This window comes from Lycium barbarum, chromosome 4 (genome assembly GCF_019175385.1).
Source record: "Lycium barbarum isolate Lr01 chromosome 4, ASM1917538v2, whole genome shotgun sequence".
NCBI lineage: Eukaryota > Viridiplantae > Streptophyta > Magnoliopsida > Solanales > Solanaceae > Lycium > Lycium barbarum.
This window is the reverse complement of record NC_083340.1, coordinates 25,782,623-25,805,243: the sequence shown is the minus strand read 5'-3', so window position 1 is coordinate 25,805,243 and position 22,621 is coordinate 25,782,623. Positions and strand designations below refer to the sequence as shown.

At 37.9% G+C, this 22,621-nt stretch overlaps 1 protein-coding gene across 1 annotated transcript; it reads right to left on the bottom strand.

Moving 5' to 3' along the window:
• Positions 1-19,577: 19,577 nt before the first annotated feature.
• On the bottom strand, positions 19,578-21,833 carry LOC132637326 (uncharacterized). Its single transcript, XM_060354436.1, has 2 exons — positions 21,284-21,833; positions 19,578-19,921 (listed from the first exon to the last, which is right to left on the bottom strand). Exons 1-2 carry the CDS (start codon positions 21,831-21,833, stop codon positions 19,578-19,580), a joined length of 894 nt encoding a protein of 297 aa, XP_060210419.1.
• Positions 21,834-22,621: the final 788 nt, after the last annotated feature.

The window sequence follows — 22,621 nt, the reverse complement described above, 5'->3', positions numbered from 1 at the left end:
GCTCGATTTTTAAAGCAAAATTAGAGAATATAAATGATGTTCGCCCCAAAGTAATTTTATACTAAATTGCCTGCCACACTCGATTGACTAGCAATAATTAGATGTATCCAGTAGGGATGTCAATGGTTTTCAAAAAGCTGACTTAACCGACTGAATCATACCGTGCCGAACCGATTTTTAGGTTATTTTTAATAAGACCGAGGTATTTTATATAAATTTATAACCGTACCAAATAATTAGGTTGGTTTTTAATTTTATAAAAATAAACCGAAAAAATACTGAACCGTTCCGAATAAGTTTAGATGTATAAAATATATTATATATATTAAATTTGAAAATAATAAAATATTAAAATTTTCGCTTCGGGTTCGGGATGATGAAAACGACTAGAAGCCGGCAACATAATTAACACCTAAAATTCCAACACCGAAACCTAATATACTATTCCTATTGAAATTAAATTAGTTCTAGCATCTCGAGTAGCTAATAACTAGCTTGTAAGCTACAAGGTATTCAATATTGTATAGAAGCTACAAAGTATTAGATATCTTTCTTCTCGTATGATTTTAAATTTATCTTATTGGATACTTTATCTTAGTAGAGTCCGTTCTCGAGTCCCATCTTGATTGATTTTCCTCCTCGTGCGATCTAAATTGTACTTTTCATCTTTGGTTAACATTGTTTTACACTATCGTAAAATAGTGGGATCAATCTTATTTTTGTCGTCTTTCATGTTTTCTTGTTTCATCACCCTTTAAATAGTAAAAATGTCTTGAGAGATTTTGCCAAAGTCTTATAGAAGTATGCATGATATCGTATCTTAAACTTTTACTAGTAACTGTAACATGATGTTCTTTTTCTAAAAGGAAAATAAAAAATTAACCGAACCGTACCGATACCAAAGAGAAACCGAGATGATGAGATGGTTTCGAAAAGTAGTTCTACAAAATCAAATAACCGAAAATTTGATATGGTATAAATTTTATAAAATAACCGCCCGAACCGTACCATTGACACCCCTAGTACCCAGTGTCTTTTTTGAAAGAATTATATTCCGTGCCTATTTCATTAGCTGAGGTATCCATATATACAAGAGATCCAACCTAATTCTGATTAGCCAATTACGGCTAATTATGCTAACAATATTTGACTAATTATGCTAACAAATCATTTACATTATTTTACACCTAAGGAATATATTTACATATATTCTAACACTCCCCCGCAGTCGAAACGGGAGACTTTCGAACGCTGAGACTGTCCCGGAAATCTTCAAACAAGACTTGTGGAAGGCCCTTAGTGAAAATATCGGCAATCTAATATCTAGACGGAACATGTAGTACACGAACCTGTCCACGGGCAACTTTCTCACGAACAAAGTGGATGTCCATTTCAATGTGTTTGGTGCGCTGATGTTGTACGGGATTTCCTGAAAGGTATATGGCACTCACATTATCACAATAAACCAGTGTTTCCTTACGTATCGGTCAATGTAACTCCAATAGAAAATTACAGATCCAATAGGACTCGGAGACAACATTAGCAACCCCTCTATACTCTGCCTCGGCACTGGATCGAGAAAGAGTGGGTTGGCGTTTGGAAGACCAAGAGATCAAGTTTTCTCCAAGAAACACACAATAACCAGATGTCGAACGACATGTGTCAGGGCAACCTCCCCAATCAGCATCCGTATAAGAAATAAGATCAGCAACTGAGGAGGGATAGAGATGCAAACCATAATCAAGTGTGCCCTGAATGTACCGGATAATACGCTTGAGGGCGTGCATATGATCATCAGTCGGAGCATGCATGTGTAAGCAAACCTGTTGAACAGCATAAGAAATATCCGGCCGTGTGAATGTGAGATACTGAAGAGCACCTGCAAGACTGCGGTAATGACTCGGATCATCATACAGAGCACCAGAACTGCTGCTCACCTTTGGCTTAGTATCAATAGGGGTAAAAGATGGCTTACAGGAAGACATGCCAGCACGATCAATTATCTCTTCCGCATACTTACATTGCGAAAGAAACATACCATCCTTGCGACGAGAGACCGCAATGCCAAGGAAATAATTCAAGGGACCCAGATCCTTCATAGCAAATTCCGAGGCTAGAAGTGTCATAATCGAGCATCTGAGTGAATCTGAGGAAGCAGTGAGAATAATATCATCAACATATAATAATATGTATGCCATACGGGACCCCTTTTGGTAGATGAACAAAGAATTATCAGATCTGCTGTTAGTAAAACCAATGGTAGTTACATAATCTGCAAACCGTTTATACCATGCCCGTGGAGCCTGTTTAAGTCCATACAAAGACTTACATAACAAACATACATGATCTGGATGAGTGGGATCCCTGAATCCCATAGGTTGATGCATGTACACTGTTTCCTTAAGTTCACCGTGGAGAAAAGCATTTTTAACGTCCAGTTGATGGATGGGCCAATGCTTGGACAAGGAGAGACTAAGAACCGTGCGGATCGTTGCCGGTTTAACTACCGGACTGAAAGTTTCCCCACAATCAATGCCAACCTGTTGAGTTTTGCCATCACCTACAAGACGGGCCTTATGCCTCTCAAAATCACCATTAGCTTTTTCCTTATGAGAGAAAATCTACATTGAACTAATAACATTCACATTAGGTGGACGGGGAACCAACTCCCACGTCTTATTAGTAATAAGAGCATCCAATTCATCATTCATAGCCATTTTCCAATTCGGGTCACGAAGGGCGAGCAAAGGGGTACGAGGTAAAGGAGACTTCGTAACCGTGGTATTTAAATTAAACAGTTGTTTTGGCTTAAAAATACCTCTTTGACTACGGGTCACCATTTGGGGTTGATTCGTGGATATTGGCAGGGAAGGAGGAATTGGAGTGGGTGGTGAGGAGTGTGAAGGGAGCGGCTGGGCCGAATGTAGAGGAGAAGGGGAGGGCGGCTGGTTAGCTTGACTGTGGCCTGGGCTGGACTGTGCAGCAGTAGAAGTGGTTAAATGATGGATCAAATATGGGGAGAGTCCATCATCTAAAAAATCATAAGTGTGAGAGGAAGGGGCATGTATTTTGGAGAAGGGAAACACACTCTCATCAAAGATCACGTGGCGACAAACAATGATTTTGTTGGACGATAAATCATAGCATTTGTAGCCCCTATGGTTCGTAGGATATCCCAAAAAGACACAAGGAGTGGACCGTGCTTGTAATTTGTGGATAGCGGTGGACGGAAATAGAGGGTAACATAGACACCCAAAAACCCGCACATGAGAGTAAGACGGTTTCCGTTGGTACAAGACCTCAATAGGAGAAGCATGACTCAATATCTTGCTTGGTAAAACATTAATAAGATATGTTGCCATTTGTAAAGCATGATGCCAAAAGGAAGGAGGAAGGGATGCATGGGCAAGAAGAGTCCTAGTGATATTATTGATAGACCGAATTTTCCGTTCGGCTTTCCCATTTTGTGAAGAAGTGTGAGGACAAGATAAACGGAAATACATCCCATTAGACTCACAAAATTTCCCAAACTGACCATTGTCATACTCCCGCCCATTATCACATTGAACATTTTTAATATTACGCTCAAATTGAGTTTGAATGTGGGCTTTTAAAGCTAAGAATTTTGCATAAACGTCGGAATTCTTAGCTATTGGAAAAGTCCATAAGAACTTGGAAAAATCATCCAAAAACAAAACATAATAACGATGTCCCATGGAACTCAAAACAGGAGATGTCCATAAATCACTATGAATAATGTCAAATGGCAACAATGTTTCAGAAATTGATGAATTAAATGGCAACTTAATGTGTTTACCAAAAATACAAGAACGACAAATACTAGAACTACTAGATTTAGTACATTCAATGCTTTTATTGAGTCTAAGATAGTCCAAAATAGAAGCTCCCGGGTGACCCAAACGATCATGCCAAAGAGTAGAAGATAAAGCCGCAAAGCTGGATGGAGTGGTGGAAGGATTTTTGAATGTGGTGATGGGATAAAGGTCACCCCGGCTATCACACCTCATTAGAGCCATCCCCGTCCGGAAATCCTTCACAGAAAACCCAAAAGGATCAAATGCAACAGTCACAGAATTATCAGTGGTAAACTTACGGACTGAGATTAAATTTTTAATGAGTTTAGGAGCATGAAGGACATTTCGTAAGGTTAAGGGGGGATTTGGGGAAGGCAAGCTAGTATGACCACAACCACGAATTGGAATTGAATGACCATTCCCAACAACAATACCAGAATTATGATTGCTCAAATTAAAATAAGACGAGAGATTGCCAGATGTGGATGTCATATGAGAGGTAGCACCGGTGTCCATATACCAATTTGGGTCGGGTGGATTCAAGCTCATCGTGTGCATTGCTGACTCAACATCCGTTGGAACGTAGGTTGGAACATATGAGCCCATAGGGGCTGCTGTGGCAGTGTACAACTGTTGGGGATGAGGGCCCAACACACTCTGTTGGTACTGTGGCCGTGTTGGGGCTTCTGTAACTGGACGAGCCCAACTTTGAGTTGGATATGGGCAAGGTGGAGCGGTGTAAGACACCCATTGCCACTGCCAAGAACCCTGACCCGTGGGTGCTGACCCATGAGACTGTCGACCAGCGTGTCTCCCGCCACCGTTGTTCCTGCCACCGGAACCGCTGGACCCATGTTTGCCGCCACCAGTATTCCTGCCGCCAGAACCAGACCCACCTTTCCGCCCGGAGTTGTTGCGGTTGTGGTGTTTGTTTTTCCCACGATGATGGTGAGAGTTGTCGGGTGGGGAAGCAGCGTCCTCCGATGCGACCAGCATTGCAGTGCTGCCACCAAGCGCCGCCTGTGCCGCGAGTTCGCGTTCCTCCAAGAGAAGAGAGGAGCGTGCCTCGCTGAATGGTGGAAGAGGCTTCGCGTGCCGAATCTGCGTACCAAGTCCTTTATACGCCTTACTGAGGCCAGAAACTAACTGAAGCACGAGTCGGCTGTTGGTGACTGGGGCGCCGACATTCTTCAGCTGGTCGGAGAGGCTTTTCAGACGCTGACAATAGGCAGAACCATTCGAAAAATCCTCCAGACGGGTATGAGTGAATTCTTGTTCAAGAAGTACCGCTTGAGAATTCTGATGATCCTGAAATATGTCCCGTAAACAATTCCATGCCTCCATTGCTATGGCTTCCGGTTCAAGAATAGTGTTTAGGAGGTCCGTGGATATGGTGGAATAAATCCACTGTAGAACAGTTGCGTCAAGGGTGGAACAAAGTTCGATCTCAACATCGGTTTTAGGAGCCGGCTTCTCCTTCCCTGGCGGTGGAGGGATGATATGATGGAGCACCTTGTGTGAGCGAGCATGGATTTTGAAAAGCTCCGCCCACGTCCCATATTGCACGTTTTCCATCTCGAGAACAATGGAGATATGATTTCGGATATTCGAAACCATTAGAGCTGGATGGAAGGAAGAACCACCAGTGGACTTGCCATCAGAGTTGCCGTCAGACATGGTGACTTAGAGAAGAAGATGACGGAGGGAGAAGAAGAAACAGTTAGGGCACAGCGGAAGAAGAGGAAGAAAACCCTAGCTGACTGATACCATGAAAGAATTATATTCCGTGCCTATTTCATTAGCTGAGGTATCCATATATACAAGAGATCCAACCTAATTCTAATTAGCCAATTACGGCTAATTATGCTAACAATATTTGACTAATTATGCTAACAAATCATTTACATTATTTTACACCTAAGGAATATATTTACATATATTCTAACATTTTTGATAGTGGAATCTTTGAAATTATGTAATCCTTTGATTTTCTTTTTGAGAGAAAAACAAACCCAAGTTTTAGGTTATAACCAAAAAGGAATTAATTGACAGTGATTACCACTTTGTCTGCAAAGCAAATTTTAAAGATTGGGATTCTACATAGATGATTTGGTTGTCTTAGCGTTTTACCTTAGAATCTTTCTCATCCTACCAAAAAGGGATAAACAAAATTTTCAATGTTGTTTCTTAACTAATTAACATTAACGAGTTAAAATAAGCTAATTTGATGAAAATAAATTTGAAGTTTAAAACTCAAAACAAATTGTGTACGCACAATATTGTGAACTGAGTTCTGGTATAGTACAAGAAATTTATATACAATAGAAATCTTCAGTTAAAATTCAAACATTTCCCCATTTATGGCTAACATAAATATATATTATCTATATATTTTTCTAAGTTGCAAAAATAGATCAATTTGCAAAACCACAGCAGTAAGCCTAATCCTGCCTCCTGAGAGTCAACAAGTTACAAGTTTTCAATAAAGTTTAACCTATGATATATAGCATGCATGTTAGTTATTATATATACCATGTTATCAGTTACTCCATAATTACCTATTAAGTGTGAACTGATTGTAAATTACTTTTACATCGTCAGTGCAAAAAAATTAAAATACACGCACCACTATGGTATAATTGGTTTATTGACATTAAATGGAAACGCAAATATCGAATTGAAAGGAGAACCTGCAACTAGGTTTGATCTTTTAATTTTGCTTCAGGAACTATTGCTATTAAGTTCATTTTACTCCATTTCAAAATTACTTTGTGTGAGGCAAGAACTTGAGATGCCTTTTTCTTTTCTATTTAAATTGGTTTGAGTTATAAAACTGTAAAATTTTCTCTTTAAATAAAAAGAGGAAAACCACTTAAAACTGGTTTCATTTTTTTTTCTTTTAAAATACATTTGACTGGTAAATAATATCACTATCAGATAATACATGCTTATATTAGTTGACATTCTATGTCAATCTTTCAAATGAAGAATATATGTCCATGCACAGAAAGAGAGGCTCTTCTTGAACTGAAGAGGCACATATTCGAAGATGAAGATAGATCACCATTATGTAGATAAGAGAAGAACAAAGTTATTTTATGAAAGGAACAACTTATCTATAGAGTCAAACCATGAAATTTAGCAGGAATAACAGTTTGAACACTATAAATACCGAACCAAGAAGCATATTATATATCCATAAATAATTAAGCAAAGAAAGAACTAGCCAAGTTAGGAGGAGAGGCCTTACATGAATGAGAAGAGCATCTCTTTGTTTAGTAGCCAAGGATGACTTGCCTTTCAATCAATGCCTTGCAAAAAAGCAAATTAAACCCCTTTTTATGGTATTGGAATGAGGGGCAAGCATCAGTGGCGACTTGACGAGCTCTTTTCCATCATGTTAGTCCATCTTCTTCCTCTTCTCTATCATGTATGTTGCTCAACATCATATTGTTAAGTGTTCTATATTAGTTAATGAAACAGGTTATTGTCTCCTTAATTATATAATTTTGAACTTTTGTAATTGAGTTATGTTGAAAGTCCATTTCTTAACGTGGTATCAGAGAACTCATCTCTGATTTTAGTTGTCTCTACATGCTCTAGATATAGAGTACCACATAATGCCGGAGTGTTAAGTTTCCCACATTAATTATAGACTATTATCTGATTATGTGGTTTTGAGCAATTCTCACCTTAGGAACAGATTTTGAATTTCTATCTCCTTTTCATATTCTCATGTTAATCAGACGGTATTTGCTTAGGTTTATAAGCTGGTCAAACTAGAATCCCTTTTTGGCTTAACTTTGCGTTTGTACACCAAATGTGTTTATAAGTCAAACACATACATTTAAATTTATATTTTCTCTAAATAGCTTTAGGGATATTTTAGTTACTTTAACAAAAAAAAAAGTGTTTATCATCGCTTTTTACTAAACATACTAACTATTTATCGGTCTCAACACTTCTATCTAAACACGTAACTTCTTAATTATTTACAAAATCAGCTTCAGCATCAAGTGTTTTTCAACAGTTAATGTTTTAAAACTATTTTAAATCAGCTTACAACCTAAAAATGAGTGCACTTAAGACACATATGAGCGAAGTGCAACAATATTTTGGCATGCACTTAAGACGAGTGCGCCTAAAGCATAGGCAAAAATGGGTGCACTTCAGTCATAAGTTGTAACTTTTGAACTTCAGACAAAAATTGTAACTTCAGACGCAAATTTTGTTACTTCAGTCACGTATGTCTGAAGTTGTGCTCAAAGTGGATAAATTTGCAAAAAAAGAAAAAGAAATTAAACTTAGGTACAACTTAAATAAATGGTCCCAAAATCGTGTATTTGTGCACTTCTCCCATCCTTCAGTTGGCCCATTAGACTCCTACAGTAGCAAGGAAACAAGATATAATTTTTATAAGATATCTTATTCGGACACTGATATTTAATTTGTATCCTATTTTTTGATTTTTTTGTATATTTACCGACAATTTTGCGATGTTTGAATTATAGCTGAAGTTTATTTATATTTGCCTGAAATTTAGCCATATATGGCTAACTTCGGTCTTTTTTGCCTCAACTTCAAACATTTTTTCCTGAAGTACATTCATTTTTGCATGAAATTCAATCAATTGTGCCTGAACTTCACACAAAAATGTAATGTACTTCAGCCATATGAAACTTCAGACATCGCATGTCTGAAGTTGTTCCGAAGTGGGTAGACATGCAAAATTTTTAAAATATTCGGTACAAGTTAAATGGTGGTATTTAAATAGGGTACCCCGTGAAGTTTTACGAAATAACACCAATTCAGTTTTTAAAATTATTCAAAGTTTTTCCAATTTTGCTAACTTCAGACTGAATTTGTTGTTGTTGCTTCTTCTTCTTCTGAACTTTGAGTTTGAGGTTAAGGTTTGTCAAAGCCTAATTTCATATCTGAATGACTAAAAGTTTTAAAAGCCAAAATTCAAGCTCAGACCTATGTATTTGAAGTTGGGCTCTTGCAAAGCCTAACTATAGGTCTCAATTTGGAATTTGAACTTCATTCTAAGATTTTTGACAGAGCCCAATATAGCACCCAAAAAAATTGAGTAAATTCCTTAAATGGTCATTGAACTTATAGAAAAGTTCCACTAAAGTAACTTTTGAATTTTTTTGGATAATAAGGTCATCAAACTATGCTCATCTTTCCAAAAAAAGTAAAACAAACACTTTTTTGGACATAAGACCTCTTAACCCATTTTAAATTATAAGATCCATTTGAATATTTCTATTTTATTTTCAAAATGTGGAAAATATTTCAGAATATTGCAAAATTGTGTTCAAGAAGACAATAAAAGGATACAATTTAATGATAGTAGAAATGAGCACAATGCTTAACTATATTTTTTAATTGATTGTAAATAATTTTTCTTGATATATAAATTTTCAATTATCAAAAAAATAGTTACTATTTTTATTTTCTTGGAGATGAACTTGTAATATTTTTATTTTCTTTAAGTTTAATTTATAAATAAGTGGATTACAATTAATATAAATATTTTATATTTTTAAAAAGCGTATATACTACTAATTGTAAAATTGGTTTTATTTTACAAAGTAGTTATCCAGCATGATTCTTTTCCTTAAAAAAAATTATCTAAATATTCTACCAATAAAGTAAATTACATGCATCATGCATCTATATAACGTCTCAAGTGTTTCAATTATGTCACTGAGCTTCCATTCAGTAAATTGTTTAACTTCCGGCATTGAGCAATAGAAAATATCAAAATAATTCAAAAGAAGTTGATATAACAAAGAAAACCTTGTAGTATACTTAAAGTTTGAATGATTATATTGTTTTATTCTTAGCGCTTGAAATGTTACGTTGGATATTCCTATTTTATTTTTAAAACATGAAAAATATTAATTTGAACAAGAATTTTGGAGTATCGAAAAATTGTGGCTAGCTAATGGATTTTATAATTTAAAATGGGTTAAGGGGTCTTATGTCCAAAAATGGGTTGTTTTACTTTTTTGGAAAGATGAGAATAGTTTGATGACCTCATTGTCCAAAAAAATTCAAAAGTTACTTTACTGAGACTTTTTTACAAGTTCAATGACCATTTGAGGAATTGACTCAAAAAAATTCTGAGGTGCTTAAAGGTCATTAAAGAAATTCAAAGTGTGCTAACTATTAATTTGCATGTGAACGAGTACTAAAAATATGAACTCACATGGATATGTTTATAAGTGTACAATATGTATTCGAAGTAATTTAGAGTTATAATGGGCGTCTTGGGGCCAAAACAATTTGAAAATTACGTGGAGACCTAAATACTCAAATGAATGAACACAAGGCCTAACTTCAAATGAGCATAACTCATAATATATATTGAGTTAGGCTCTGGATAAGGGATAACATTAAATTCCTTTTTAGTTAATTATACTCAAAATCACTAGATTTCTTCATCAAATATTAAAGAACCCAAAGCTCACTTAATAGATTTTCAAAAATCGTCTTTAAGAAGTAATCATATTACTCAATCTTCGTTTATCGCCTATAAATGAGCATACAAAATATGATTTTGGAATAGAAATCATGGTTTGAGTGAGTTGTTGGATAAACCTAGCATGAGTTTTATAAATGAGATTTAAGTAGTTGGTAGAAATAATGAATAGTAACTTGTGGATGAAAATTGGGCTATGTAGTGATATTAGTAGTTGATTGAGTCAAAATTCGTATTTCATCCAAATAGTTAAATTTGTTCTAAGGTTAATCACAGTTGGTAGTAATTTGATACAGATGTTAGAATTAACACATGCAAATTATTTAAAGGTTAATAAAGAATAAGTAAATAGGCGGAAAAATTAAACTTATGCCAATTGTAGATGAACAACAGTGATGGATTTCTACGTTCTCTAGAGTGAATAAGAACTTAACGATAAACGAATAATGATAATGATAATAAGCAGAGAATAATCAATAATCGAGTATTTTTCAGTCAGTATTGGTTGCCTAGATATACAAGTGAAAGTCCTATTTATAGGTATCTGGTCCTATCTGGTGCCCTTCCCGTTGTATGTATGTAACGACAATCATTAATTGCTGAATTAATGATTGTCATTTAATTCCTTGATTCTGACTGTTAGAAACCGTTTTTCCATTACTGTATTAACTCTATTTAATGCGCAATCAAGAGGGTCTTGTGTGTTATTTCCGTTGATGCTCTCTTCGTTGACCACATCGTCGGTATCAACTACCTTTCCGCAAATGCTTTGCTCGGCGTTACCATCTGATTTCTCTATGTCATTGTATAAATTGACACATGTGGACTACATGTTGGTCCACGTGTTAGGTGCGATTTTTTTACCATACAGATAGTCCCTCAATTTTTCGGGTTCATCACAAAGATGTTCCCGAGAAATTGTCTTGCCGATTTTCATCAATCTTCCCTCGGTTAGTCATTTGAATCTTCTTACCGTGGAATAGGAAACGTTGTAACAGACGTTAGATCGTGGACCACTGACGTGATGGGTACATGGCATAATCGCAGAAGTTGAAAAGACTCGCATTAATGACGAAGTCAGACATGGGGCACGTGGCCGTTATTGTGCCCTTCATTTTCTCATCGTTGCCCAAGGTAATGATGGCGGTTTACCTTTTCTATAAAATTTTAAATTTTACCTTTCCATTATTTCATCTCAAATTTTACGCTTTAAACTTTTGATTTCAAACTCCTTCGCCTCTTCTTCGACTTCTTTTAACCATGTCTTCTCCTTCATCTTCTCAAAATATTTCACCAGAAAAGACCGTCATTATTGATGCTCTTCCTCCCAATGTGGGTGTTGAAAAACCTAGGAACAGATTGCCTCTTAAAAAAATTATGGGTGACGCTATTGCTGCAGCTGCTGTTCCCAGGCCTTCATCAACTTCTGATGTTGGTGATGATGAAACTGATATGGTTAATGTGAATCTGCCTTCTGTTGATAGTGTGATTCCGAAGAATCCTTCACATACTACAGATCTAAAGATTGCTCTTCCAAAAGGCGATAACCGTGATATTTCGGAGCTGGATGGGGAAAGAATGGTTTTAGTTTCTTCAAGTATTTCTCAGGTTACCGAGGAGTCTCTTGATTCGATTCGAGAAAGGTGTCACTGGACAAATCCCAATCTTGATATCGTAGTTCCAGGAAAGGATATGCCCGCAACTGCTCATCTTCCCGGATATTCAGCGGTGTACATCTACCCTTTTATTACCGGCTTTACTTTGCCTCTTCCGTCGTTGATAGATGAATTTTGCCGCCGCTTGAATATTTGTGTGGAACAAATTACTCCTGGGGTCTGGCAATTGTTTCGATTACTCGCATGTTACTCATCTGGCTGGAGTGAATATTACTCTCGATCATATTTTATATTTAAATTCGATCCGTTTTATTCGGGGCTCTATGATTATGTTTAAAGCTCGGGGATTTAGTAAATTGTTCGAAGATCCCGAAGATGATCATGATAGGCATTGGTTTGATGAGTTCGTATTTATCTCCACTGCTCAGCTGGTGAACGAGGATGTTGGCACCTTTCCGGAGAAATGGAACGTGAGAGGTAATATTATTTTTCTTTATTACCTCAATTCTTCTCTTTTTTAAACTTCTCCTTTGTTCAATAACTTGTAACCCTAGATTGGTTAAACCTTCAAACATAAGAGAGTTTACTGAAGCTGTGATTCGAGTTTCGGTGAGTGTTCGTACATGGGAGGCGTGTGCCGTTTCGAAGGGTATTGTACTCTCAAAGAGATGAAGCCGGACGGAGTCTATACGAAAGGTAGAGGTAAAGATATTGAAGAAATATCTTGCTTTGTAATGGCAAAAGAGTTTATCTTATATTCATTTTGTTGTTCTCAGGTCCTTCAAAAAAAAAAAAAATGAAACACGTAGCAAAGAAATGATTGACTCTTCCGAGAGACAAAGGGTCGGCATTGGAAAAGATAAGATCTCTTACTAGTAAGAGATCTAATGCTGAGTTTAGGAATTCCAAGGCCATTGACGAAACTGCTTTGAAGAAGAAAAGCTTGAGAAAATAATTTCTTGCGGAATCGTCAGATACTGTTCCCGAGAAGATGGGAGGTATGCCTAGTGAGTTCAGGTTGATTGATGAGAGTACTGATTCTGAGGAAGATCTTCCTTTAGTTTTACATCGTAACAGGTGGGTTGATTTTCCAACTTCTTCTGATATTGTTTTCATTTCAGATGAATCTCCGGTGAAGGAGATAGAGAAATTAACAACTGTTACCGAGTGCCGCAATGAAGGTGACACCGCGGTTCCTGAGGCGGATACCACTGATAATATTGTTGCCGATAAGACTGGGACCTGTCTTCCTGGTACTGTTGATGAAGCTGAAGCTGAAGCTGAAGTTCCTTTTCGCGAAACTGCTGTAGTCGATGTTGAGGATTTGGTCGATACTGAAAACATTGATGCAGTGCTGCTGATATCCTTGCTGGTACTTCTACTTCTCCTTTTTGATGGCGGGGAACAAATACCCCTACTATTCCTTATAATACCGCTCAACTCGTTTCCCTCTTTAGCGTAGCCGATGAAGGAAAAAACGTTTGGAAAGAAGGCAATACTTTACACGGGGTTAATCCTCGAGCACAACTTCTTCAGGCGGATGATCCTGCCACTATGTGGATGAAGAATTTCGTTCCTCTCACCGTCAGTTGTAATCATTCATTTGAACTGTCAGATGAGGACAATCTTTTGGCCAATCCTCATGTGATGAGCCGTTTTGCTCATAACTATATTGGTCCGAAAGAGAATATGATTTTGAAAGATATGCCCACTCATCAAATGGACATGGTTGCTCTCGGCCTTATGATTCAGGCTCAAACATATTTATGTGGGAGTCTTGAATGTTCTGAAGGTGAGGCTAAACTTATTCAAAAGCTTCGTGAGGAGAATAACGTACTTGCTCAAGAAGTGGAAATTTTCAAGGCAGAATGCAACTCTTCCGTTGCGGAGTTGGACAGGGCCAAAGACGAGATTGTGGTGCATCGGGCTGAAGAAAGAAATTTTTGGAAAGAAATTGATGATCTCGAAAAATAAAAAGCTGAGGCTTTTCGCATAGCGAAGCAGGAAGAGTTGGTTATTAGTGATCTGAAGCAAAAATTAGTGGAATCAAATGTGCTTCAAACTGATCTCCAAAACAAATTGTGGGATCAAAGTGCCAAATTCAGCAAACTTGAATCTAACTTCCATGCTTTGGAATTGAAGAATATCAAAGACTCCGGAGAGCTTGCACAGGATTTGATTGATCTAGATCAAAGTAAACACGATATTCAAGCTCTCCGAAAACAGTTGACGGATAAAGATCGGGATCTCAATAAGAAAAATGTTATGTTGGCGGAAAACCATAAATAATTCTCGGAGTTTATGGATCGTTCTAAAAAATTACGTGATTATGCAAAGCAACTCCTGGATCGGAAAGACATGTACAAACAAAAAATTGAAGATATGGAGAAGGATTTTGAGGATGAAAAACAAAAGATTCTCAGTTGGGCTGTTATCAAAGCTCGTCATGAGTTTTTGAAGACTTTCAACCCTTCTTCTTTTGATTATGCTCAAGCTCTCGCCGTCGCTGAGAGAAACATGAAAGAAGCTAGTGAATTCCTCGAATATGATGCGAAGGATGAACCTATGGCTGAAGAAGAAATGACTGAAGAGGAAGATTATGTTGGTACCTCAGATGAAGTGGATATGTTATCCGGAGTTGCAGCTATTCTTGCTTCTGAGAATACCGTAATCAGGGAGGATCCAAACATTGATTCAAATGTCGGGGATGTTCCCGAGGGTACTCCTGTGCAAATTGCCAAAGATGCCCTCCTTCCCTCTTCTTCAACAGTTTCTTCTTCTCATGTTTGAATGTTTTGTACTTTGTGTCAAATTCCATCGTTTTTGGGAAGTTTGTACTTTGTGTCCTTCTCTTGTAAGGCTTTATTTTTTATGAATAAAATTTCTTTTATTCATGTTTTGCCTTTATTAAGAACAATCTCTTGGAGGTTTTCTTTAATTAAAACCTTTCGCGGGTGATCAATCCGATTAAGAATTTTTATATCAGAATCCTTGTAAGTAGACTTGTAATTTTGATGTTGCTTTTTTTGGAAGCTTGCTAACGACTTATTGAATTATAAAGAAGTCATATGTCAAATTCCATCGGTATTAACTAATGGAATCGGAAACTTCCGGCATTATGAATGCATTACTATTGTGTATGTATGATCGGAATCATGAATATATATATCATTTGTACAATGTGCGTATGATCGGAATCATAAATACATTATTTGTCAAATTCCTTCGTTATTAACTAATGGAATCGGAAACTTCCGGCATTATGAATGCATTACTATTGTGTATGTATGATTGGAATCATGAATATATATATCATTTGTACAATGTGTGTATGATCAGAATCATGAATATATTATTTTTACAATCAATTGAAAACAGTAATATGTGTGTATGATCGGAACCATGAATACACCATACAAACTTACAAAGATCATGTAATAATCAACTTTATTGCTAACATGATTATAAGTTTATGAGTCGAACCCGGAGGCCTTTTCCGTACATTTTTGGAGCGATAGCCTCTATTTTTAGTCCCTGGTGATAGTCCCCCATTGTTTTGTTGTGAAGTATGAGGAACTAAGCAATGATACCCATAGTCCATTTCCCGTACATTCTACTTACTGCCTCGTTAAAAACCTCCCCAGTAAAACCCAAACGGGAAAAAACCCGGGTAAGGGAAAAAAAGTACAGTTTGTCGAATGCAACTAGATGTTAGGAATTGAAGAGCTTTAAATTGCTTATGTTGTAGTTGTTGGAGAAAATCTTCCCATCCAAAGTTTCTAATTGAAATGCTTTTATCCCTGCATCAGCTATAAAGCTATAGGGTCCTTCTCAATTTGCTCCTAGTTTGCCCTCGTTCGGTATCTTGGTGGCTGGAGTTACCATTCGCATGACCAAATCTCCATGTTTAGTTTGACGCAATTTTGTCTTATTATTGTAGTATCTTTCCACCTGCTGTTACTGCGCCATTAACTTGATCAGAGCTAATTCTCGGTGTTCTTCTAATAGATCAAGTCCATCCTTCATTGCTTTCATGTTCTCTGTATCTGTAGCATGCGCATATCTTATGCTTGGCTTTATCACTTCAATTGCTACCAGTGCCTCCGCTATATAGACTAGTGAAAAAGGTATTTCTCCTGTACTAATTTTGTGCGTAACCCGATAAGACCAAAGAATCTCGGGGAGGACATCAGGCCAACTTCCTTTTGCTTTGCCAATTCGTCTTTTCAATACTTTGAGTATCGTTTTGTTTGTTGATTCTGCCTGTCAATTGCCGGATGGATGATATGGTTAAGATATTATCCGTTTGATCCCAAAATTTTGGAGAAAATTTGTTATCTCCGCTCCAATAAATTGCTTTCCGTTATCACAACTTATTTCCTTTGGAATACCGAATCGACATATGATGTCTTTCCGGAGGAAATTAATAACCTGGTCTTGTCCAATTTTTGCGTATGCCCCTGCTTCAACCCACTTAGAAAAATAGTCGGTTGCAACAAGTAAGAATTTAACTTTACCTTTGGCTTCTGGGAATGGTCCCATAATGTCGAGTCTCCATTTCATGAACGTCCATGTGACTGAATGAAGTGGCTCTATAGGTTGATGTATTGCAGATTCATATGCTTGACATTCTTTGCATCGTCGTACAAAGCTTTGTGAATCTTTGCCCATTGTGTTCCAATAATAATCTGCACGCAGCAAACATCGGGCTAATTATCTCCCACCGGAGTGATTTCCACAATATCCACTATGCACTTGTTGCATAGCGGGTTCTGTGTCCGTTGGGCCTAAACACTTGGCGAGTGGCCCTCCAAAGGTTCTCCGATATAGCTCTCCGTAAACCAAGCAATATCTAGCTGCTTTTACTCGTAATTTTCGTGCTTCTTTCTTATCTGCGGGTAGAGTCCCTTGTTGCAAATAATCAAGTATCTCATTTCTCCAATCATGTGTTGATCTTGTTGCACGTATTTCAATTTCACAACCAATTGGATATAATAAATGGATCACACTTCTGCTTCCTGGTTCTGCGAGATCAGCAGCTGAAGCCAATTTTGCTAAGCCGTCGGCCTCCGCGTTGCTTTCCTGTAGAACCTGCTCTAATCCTCAGTCTTTGAATTTAGCAACGAGGCCTGATATCAGCGTTTGATACTTCTGCATTCGTGGTTCTTTTATACTGAAAGTTCCATTCACCTGGTTGACCACCAATTGCGAATCACAGTGTACCTTAATGCTTTCTGCTCCATATTCCAAATCAAGTTTTAAACCTGCAACAACAGCCTTATACTCGGCTTCATTGTTAGTAATTTTGGGGCATTTAATGGCTTTGTAGACAATTTCTCCGCTGGGTACTTTAAGCACTAAGCCTAATCCCGACCCACTTTCATTAGATGCCCCATTCGTGTATAGGGTCCATATCCTGGAGGATGACTTTGAAGTTGCGGTAGTTTCTTTTTCTACCTCCAAAGTTAATTTTGAACTAAAGTCTATTACAAAATCGGCAAGAATTTGCGATTTTATAGCATTTCTAGGTTGATAAGTACTATCAAATTCACTAAGTTCAATCACCCATTTAGCCAATGTGCCTAATAATTCCGGCCTATGGAGAAAACTCCGTAGGGGGAATGTCGTTACCACGACAATTGGATGGCTATAATGTCTTACTTTTTAGCAACATGTATTAAAGCTAAAGCCAATTTCTCTAAGTGTGGATATCTTGTTTCGACATCTAAAAGTGTTTTACTAACATAATAAATCGGAGACTTTTACCTTCTTCTTCCCGTACCAGAACTGCACTTACCGATACCTCTGAAACGGCAAGATATAGAAATGGCTTTTCTTCGGGGTTAGGTTTTGACAACAACGACGGACTTGAAAGATACCTTTTGAGCTATTGTAATGCTTGTTTACATTCTGGCGTCTACTCAAAATCTTGCTGCTTTTTTAGTACAGTGAAGAATTTGTGGTACCTCTCCGATGATCTTGAAATAAATCGAGATAGCGCTGCTACTCGACCAGTTAAACTTTGAACCACTTTTTTGCTATTGAGATCATCGGGAATGTTTTCTATCGCCTTTATCTGGTCTGGATTTATCTCTATTCCTCGCTTTGAAACTATGAATCCCAAGAACTTTTCGGAAGACACGCCAAATGCGCATTTTTCGGGGTTCAGCTTCATGTTGAATTGCCTTAATATTGCAAAGGCTTCTTTTAAATGAATCAAGTGATCTTTAGCCCTTTCCGACTTCACAACCATATCGTCGATGTACACCTCCATTGTTTTTCCCAGTTAATCTTTGAACATTGTTGTCACTAACCGCTGATATGTTGCACCGGCGTTCTTGAGTCCAAACGACATCACATTATAACAATGTAAACCTCTTGATGTTATAAATGTTGTTTTTGTTTGATCCGCAGGATTCATCTTGATTTGATTGTATCCTGAATATGCATCAAGAAAACTCAACAACTCATGGCCGACTGTTGTGTCTATCATTTCATCTATATGAAGGAGTGGAAATGGATCCTTTGGGCATACTTTGTTTAGATTTGTGGAATCTACACACATTCGCAGCTTTCCATTCTTCTTTGGCACCACTACTACATTTGACACCCATTCCGTATGCTTTACCAGTCTTATGGATCCGGCGTCTAACAATTTTTGTACTTCTTCCTCTATGAATTTACTTCTATCATTGGGTAATCTTCTTCGGGGTTGTTTTACGGGTCTGTGACAAGGATCGATGTGCAGTTTGTGCGTTGCTACCTCCAGTGTTATTCCTATCATGTCAGCACGGCAAAAGGAAAAAATATCTATATTGTCACGTAAAAATGAAATATACTTATTCGGTTGGTGTAGTTTGCATCCAATGAATGTATGTTTTTTCGGAGATGCATCATCAAACGACATTAGATCGAGATCCTCAACTACCGCCATTGATTGCTCCTCTGTTAAAGGATTTTGTATAGTTTCTCTTTCAACATCGTTGGTGCTTGATTCTGTTTGTTTCAGTATTTGGTAGACTTGTTTATCCTTTTTACCTTCGTTTTCTAGTTCGAAATGTTCTACCTTTAGAACTCCTTTCTTTATCGCCACGGCGTAACAGTCTCTGGAAATTCTATGCTCTCCACGAACTTCGCCTACGCCCCCACGGCATTGGAAATTTGACCACTTGGTGATATGTTGATGGTACTGCTTTCATGGTGTGAATCCATGGACGTTCAACTATCATGTTGTAAGCCATCGCAGAGGACATGATTGAAAAGGCAGTGACGTTCAACTATCATGTTGTATGCCATCACAGAGGACATGATTGAAAAGGCAGTTTGTAGCTCCACTCTACCTGCTATTACTGGTAAAATGATTTCACCCGAAGTTCTTTCTGTTGAATTATTGAACCCAGTGAGCATGATGGATTTGTGGATTATTTTGCTCATCAATTTCATCCCCTCTATGACCCTGATGTTTATGATGTTGGCAACACTTCCCTGATCAACAAAATAACTCTTATTATTAGTATCTAAGATGCACAAAGTAATTATTAACCCATAATTATGAGAAAATAGCATATTATCGGCGTCGGCTTCATCGAAGGTGATACAATCTTCGACGAGAGCCAACTTATCCCTTTATTCATTTCTGATTGTTATTCTTTTGAACTACACGCCTGAAGTGTAAATGACTTTGTTGACGTCCAGCCCTCTTGTAATGTTGATATCTGTACCACCTGTAATAAAATTAACTACTGGCTTTGGCTCGGGAAGTGATGGCGGCGCTCCTTGCTCCCTGTTTTGATAATATGCTTGCTCGCCTTTCTCCAAAAGCAACTCCGTCAAATGCCCTTGCTCTAAGAGATCGGCAACTGCCAATCGCAATGCATGGAAATCCTCAGTCTTGTGACCATGTCCTTTGTGAAATTCACAGAAATGTTCTAGATTTCTTTTACTCGGATCTGATTTTATTTTACCAGGCCATTTGACCATATTACCCAATTTGTCCAATGCTGCAACACTTCTGATGTCGAAACACAGAAATTATAGTCCATGAGTTTTGGAGCTCCGGTGTTGTAATTTCCTCGGGAAGTCCCTGCTGGTGGTGGTGATCTATGATGTGGCGTGATTTTACGCCACAATCGACGCTTTTCGGCTATAAGTTTTACTTGTTTTTAAGCAAGTCTATGTGATTTTACGTGGTTTTTATTATGTTTCAGGTAATACGATGTCCCTAGAGCCTAAGTGTGGAAAACAAGCGAAACAGAGTAAAAAAGTTGATCACTGGAAACAACTGGAGGTTCTGGAAATTTTCGTCGAAAAATACTCTGCGCGTTCGCGCAGGTAGGTCACGCGTTCGCGCCCACGCGCGTCAGTGACTCTGCGCGTTCGCGCTATTAGCTCACGCGTTCGCGCTGAAGTAACGGAGGGATGCTGACGTCATCCACGCGATCGCGTAGCCACGTGGCGCGTTGAAGGTTTTCTGGCCCAGTCTGAGCAGAACTTGGACTTTGACGATATTTGCTATTCCAGTTCTTTTAAAAAGCCAACTGAGGGCATTGTAAAATCATCTTTGGCATAAAACTCAAGTTTGGAGGCTAGGGTTCCTACGTAAATATTCTTTCTTTTATTTAATCCTTGCTTATGGGAATTTCTTGGTGACAATTAAGATTGACACTCTTGTTGTGCTTATTTATTCAGCGACATTATTTATATTCAAGTAAGTTCTTGTTATTTGAATTATTCTTGTTCTTCAACGTTTCTCAAGGGAGTAGCTAACCCTAGGACTCACCCATTTATTTTGTTTGAAACTCGAAAGAGGAAAAACAGGATTGGGATAGAATAATTAAAATGAATTTGGGGCGTTAACCCTCATCTAATGGAAATTGACCTAGGAATAGGCGATACCACTTGTAGCCATATTCGGGTGTTCTTAATGCTCCTAATTGCTTGAGGGATCTTCAATTGGGTAGTCTAGTTAATCTTTGGGAGAAGTTAATTTAGAGTCATTATCCGAGGCTGAATAACATAAACTTGCTATTATTTATAATTCGTGAAATATATTGGATCGTTACTTGAGAAGTAGTTTCCTTTATTCCATTCTTGTGGCCATTGATCAATTTACTTGCTTTCTAGATTATAATTTATATTTCTGCATTTTATCAAAACCTTATAAAAAACAACCATTGATGAGTTCGGTCTAGTTATTGTTAGTGATAGTTCCTAATCTGCTTAAATCGCCTACATACTGTTCTCTGTGGGATTCGACCCCAACCTTGTTGGGTTACTATATTTGACAACGTCCACGTTATGCCATTAATAGGTGTAATTTGAGCGTATCAATCTATGCCGATATTGATTATTTCTTCGTGTACCTTCGCAGCTTCCTCGTGAATAATATGGATCATAACGTTCTCTTCTATGCGTTCGATCTCCATTGCTTTTTCTGGAGTTGCTTCTAGTTGATGTATCCCTAGTTGATGGTGATGATTTCCTCATGATCGGATTGATGATATCCTGCTCTATCCGAATTTTTGAACAATATTGATAATATATATCGTCCCATGTCTTCGTCGGATACTCAATTAAGTGTTTGGCGAGATCCTTTGTTGCTGGCATTCTATCAGGATTTAATGCATGTCGGAATGGAATCCCAGCCCATTTTTCTTCAATTTGCGTCAAGGTGTTACGGTGTTTATGGAAACGATGAAAAAATCCTTGTAGAGTTTCATCCCTCCTTTGTTTGATGTTGAATATATCTTCCATTCTTTTCTCTGCTTTCCTTGCTCCAGTGTGTGCCTTCTTGAATTTATCTACCAAATCCGCAAGGAATTCAAGCGAATTTGGGGGCAAGCTTGCATACCAATCTAGCGCTCCTCCTGTCAATACTTGACCAAACCGTTTAATCATAAAAGACCGAGTCATCTTTAGCCCAAGATCACAGGCCCGAATAGCAGATGTATAGGCAGTGATGTGATCTTGAGGGTCCGTAGTTCCGTCATATTTTTGATTTTTGGTAATTTGAAACTTTCTGGAACGTGTTCCAAATCTGCAAAATCTTTCCATGGATGATATATGTAGTCATTATCATCCTCTTTTTTGATAGCGGGTGGTGCCCCAGATTCTACTGATTCTTTCCTCACGCTCTTTGAATTTTTTCATATGCTCCTCGAACCGCTGCAATATTGGAATAGGTATGATTGGGTTGATATCAACATCGCCATGACCCGTTGCCTCTGCTGTTACACCGAGATCACTGGTATTGGTTGGCTCTCCGTTTAAGTTTCTTTATTCAAGGGGTATTGACCGACTTGAGCTAGCAATCCCGTTCAGTGGAGGTGGTCATGAGGGATTTTGTCATATTTCAACCATCATTTGTTTCATCACCTCCGCCATCTCCCTTTTCAGGAACTCCCGCAAATCTCCTATTGGGATTGAAGCTTGGTTTGGGTTCGCCATTGATGTGTTTCCTATTGTCCCGTTAGTTGGGTCAACCAGTTCCTCTTCATTGACGTTTATGTTTCCGTCAATGGGTGGTGTAGGTGTGGCTCCTGTCATATCTGAATGCAAAAACAGAAGAATATACCAAAGTATTAACTTTTGCGTAAAGAGAGATCAAACTACGAAGCCAACTGTAGAATTGCCACAGACGGTGCCAAACTATTTGAGTCAAAATTCGTATTTTACCCAAATAGTTGAATTTTTTCTAAGGT

Coding starts and splice junctions, on each gene's coding strand:
- LOC132637326 (XM_060354436.1), bottom strand. CDS start 21,833: ATGACTCGGTCTTTTATGATTAAACGGTTTGGTCAAGTATTGACAGGA. Junction 19,922..21,283: donor TTCACGAGGAAGCTGCGAAG/GTACACGAAGAA, acceptor GAAGTGTTGCAG/CATTGGACAAATTGGGTAAT.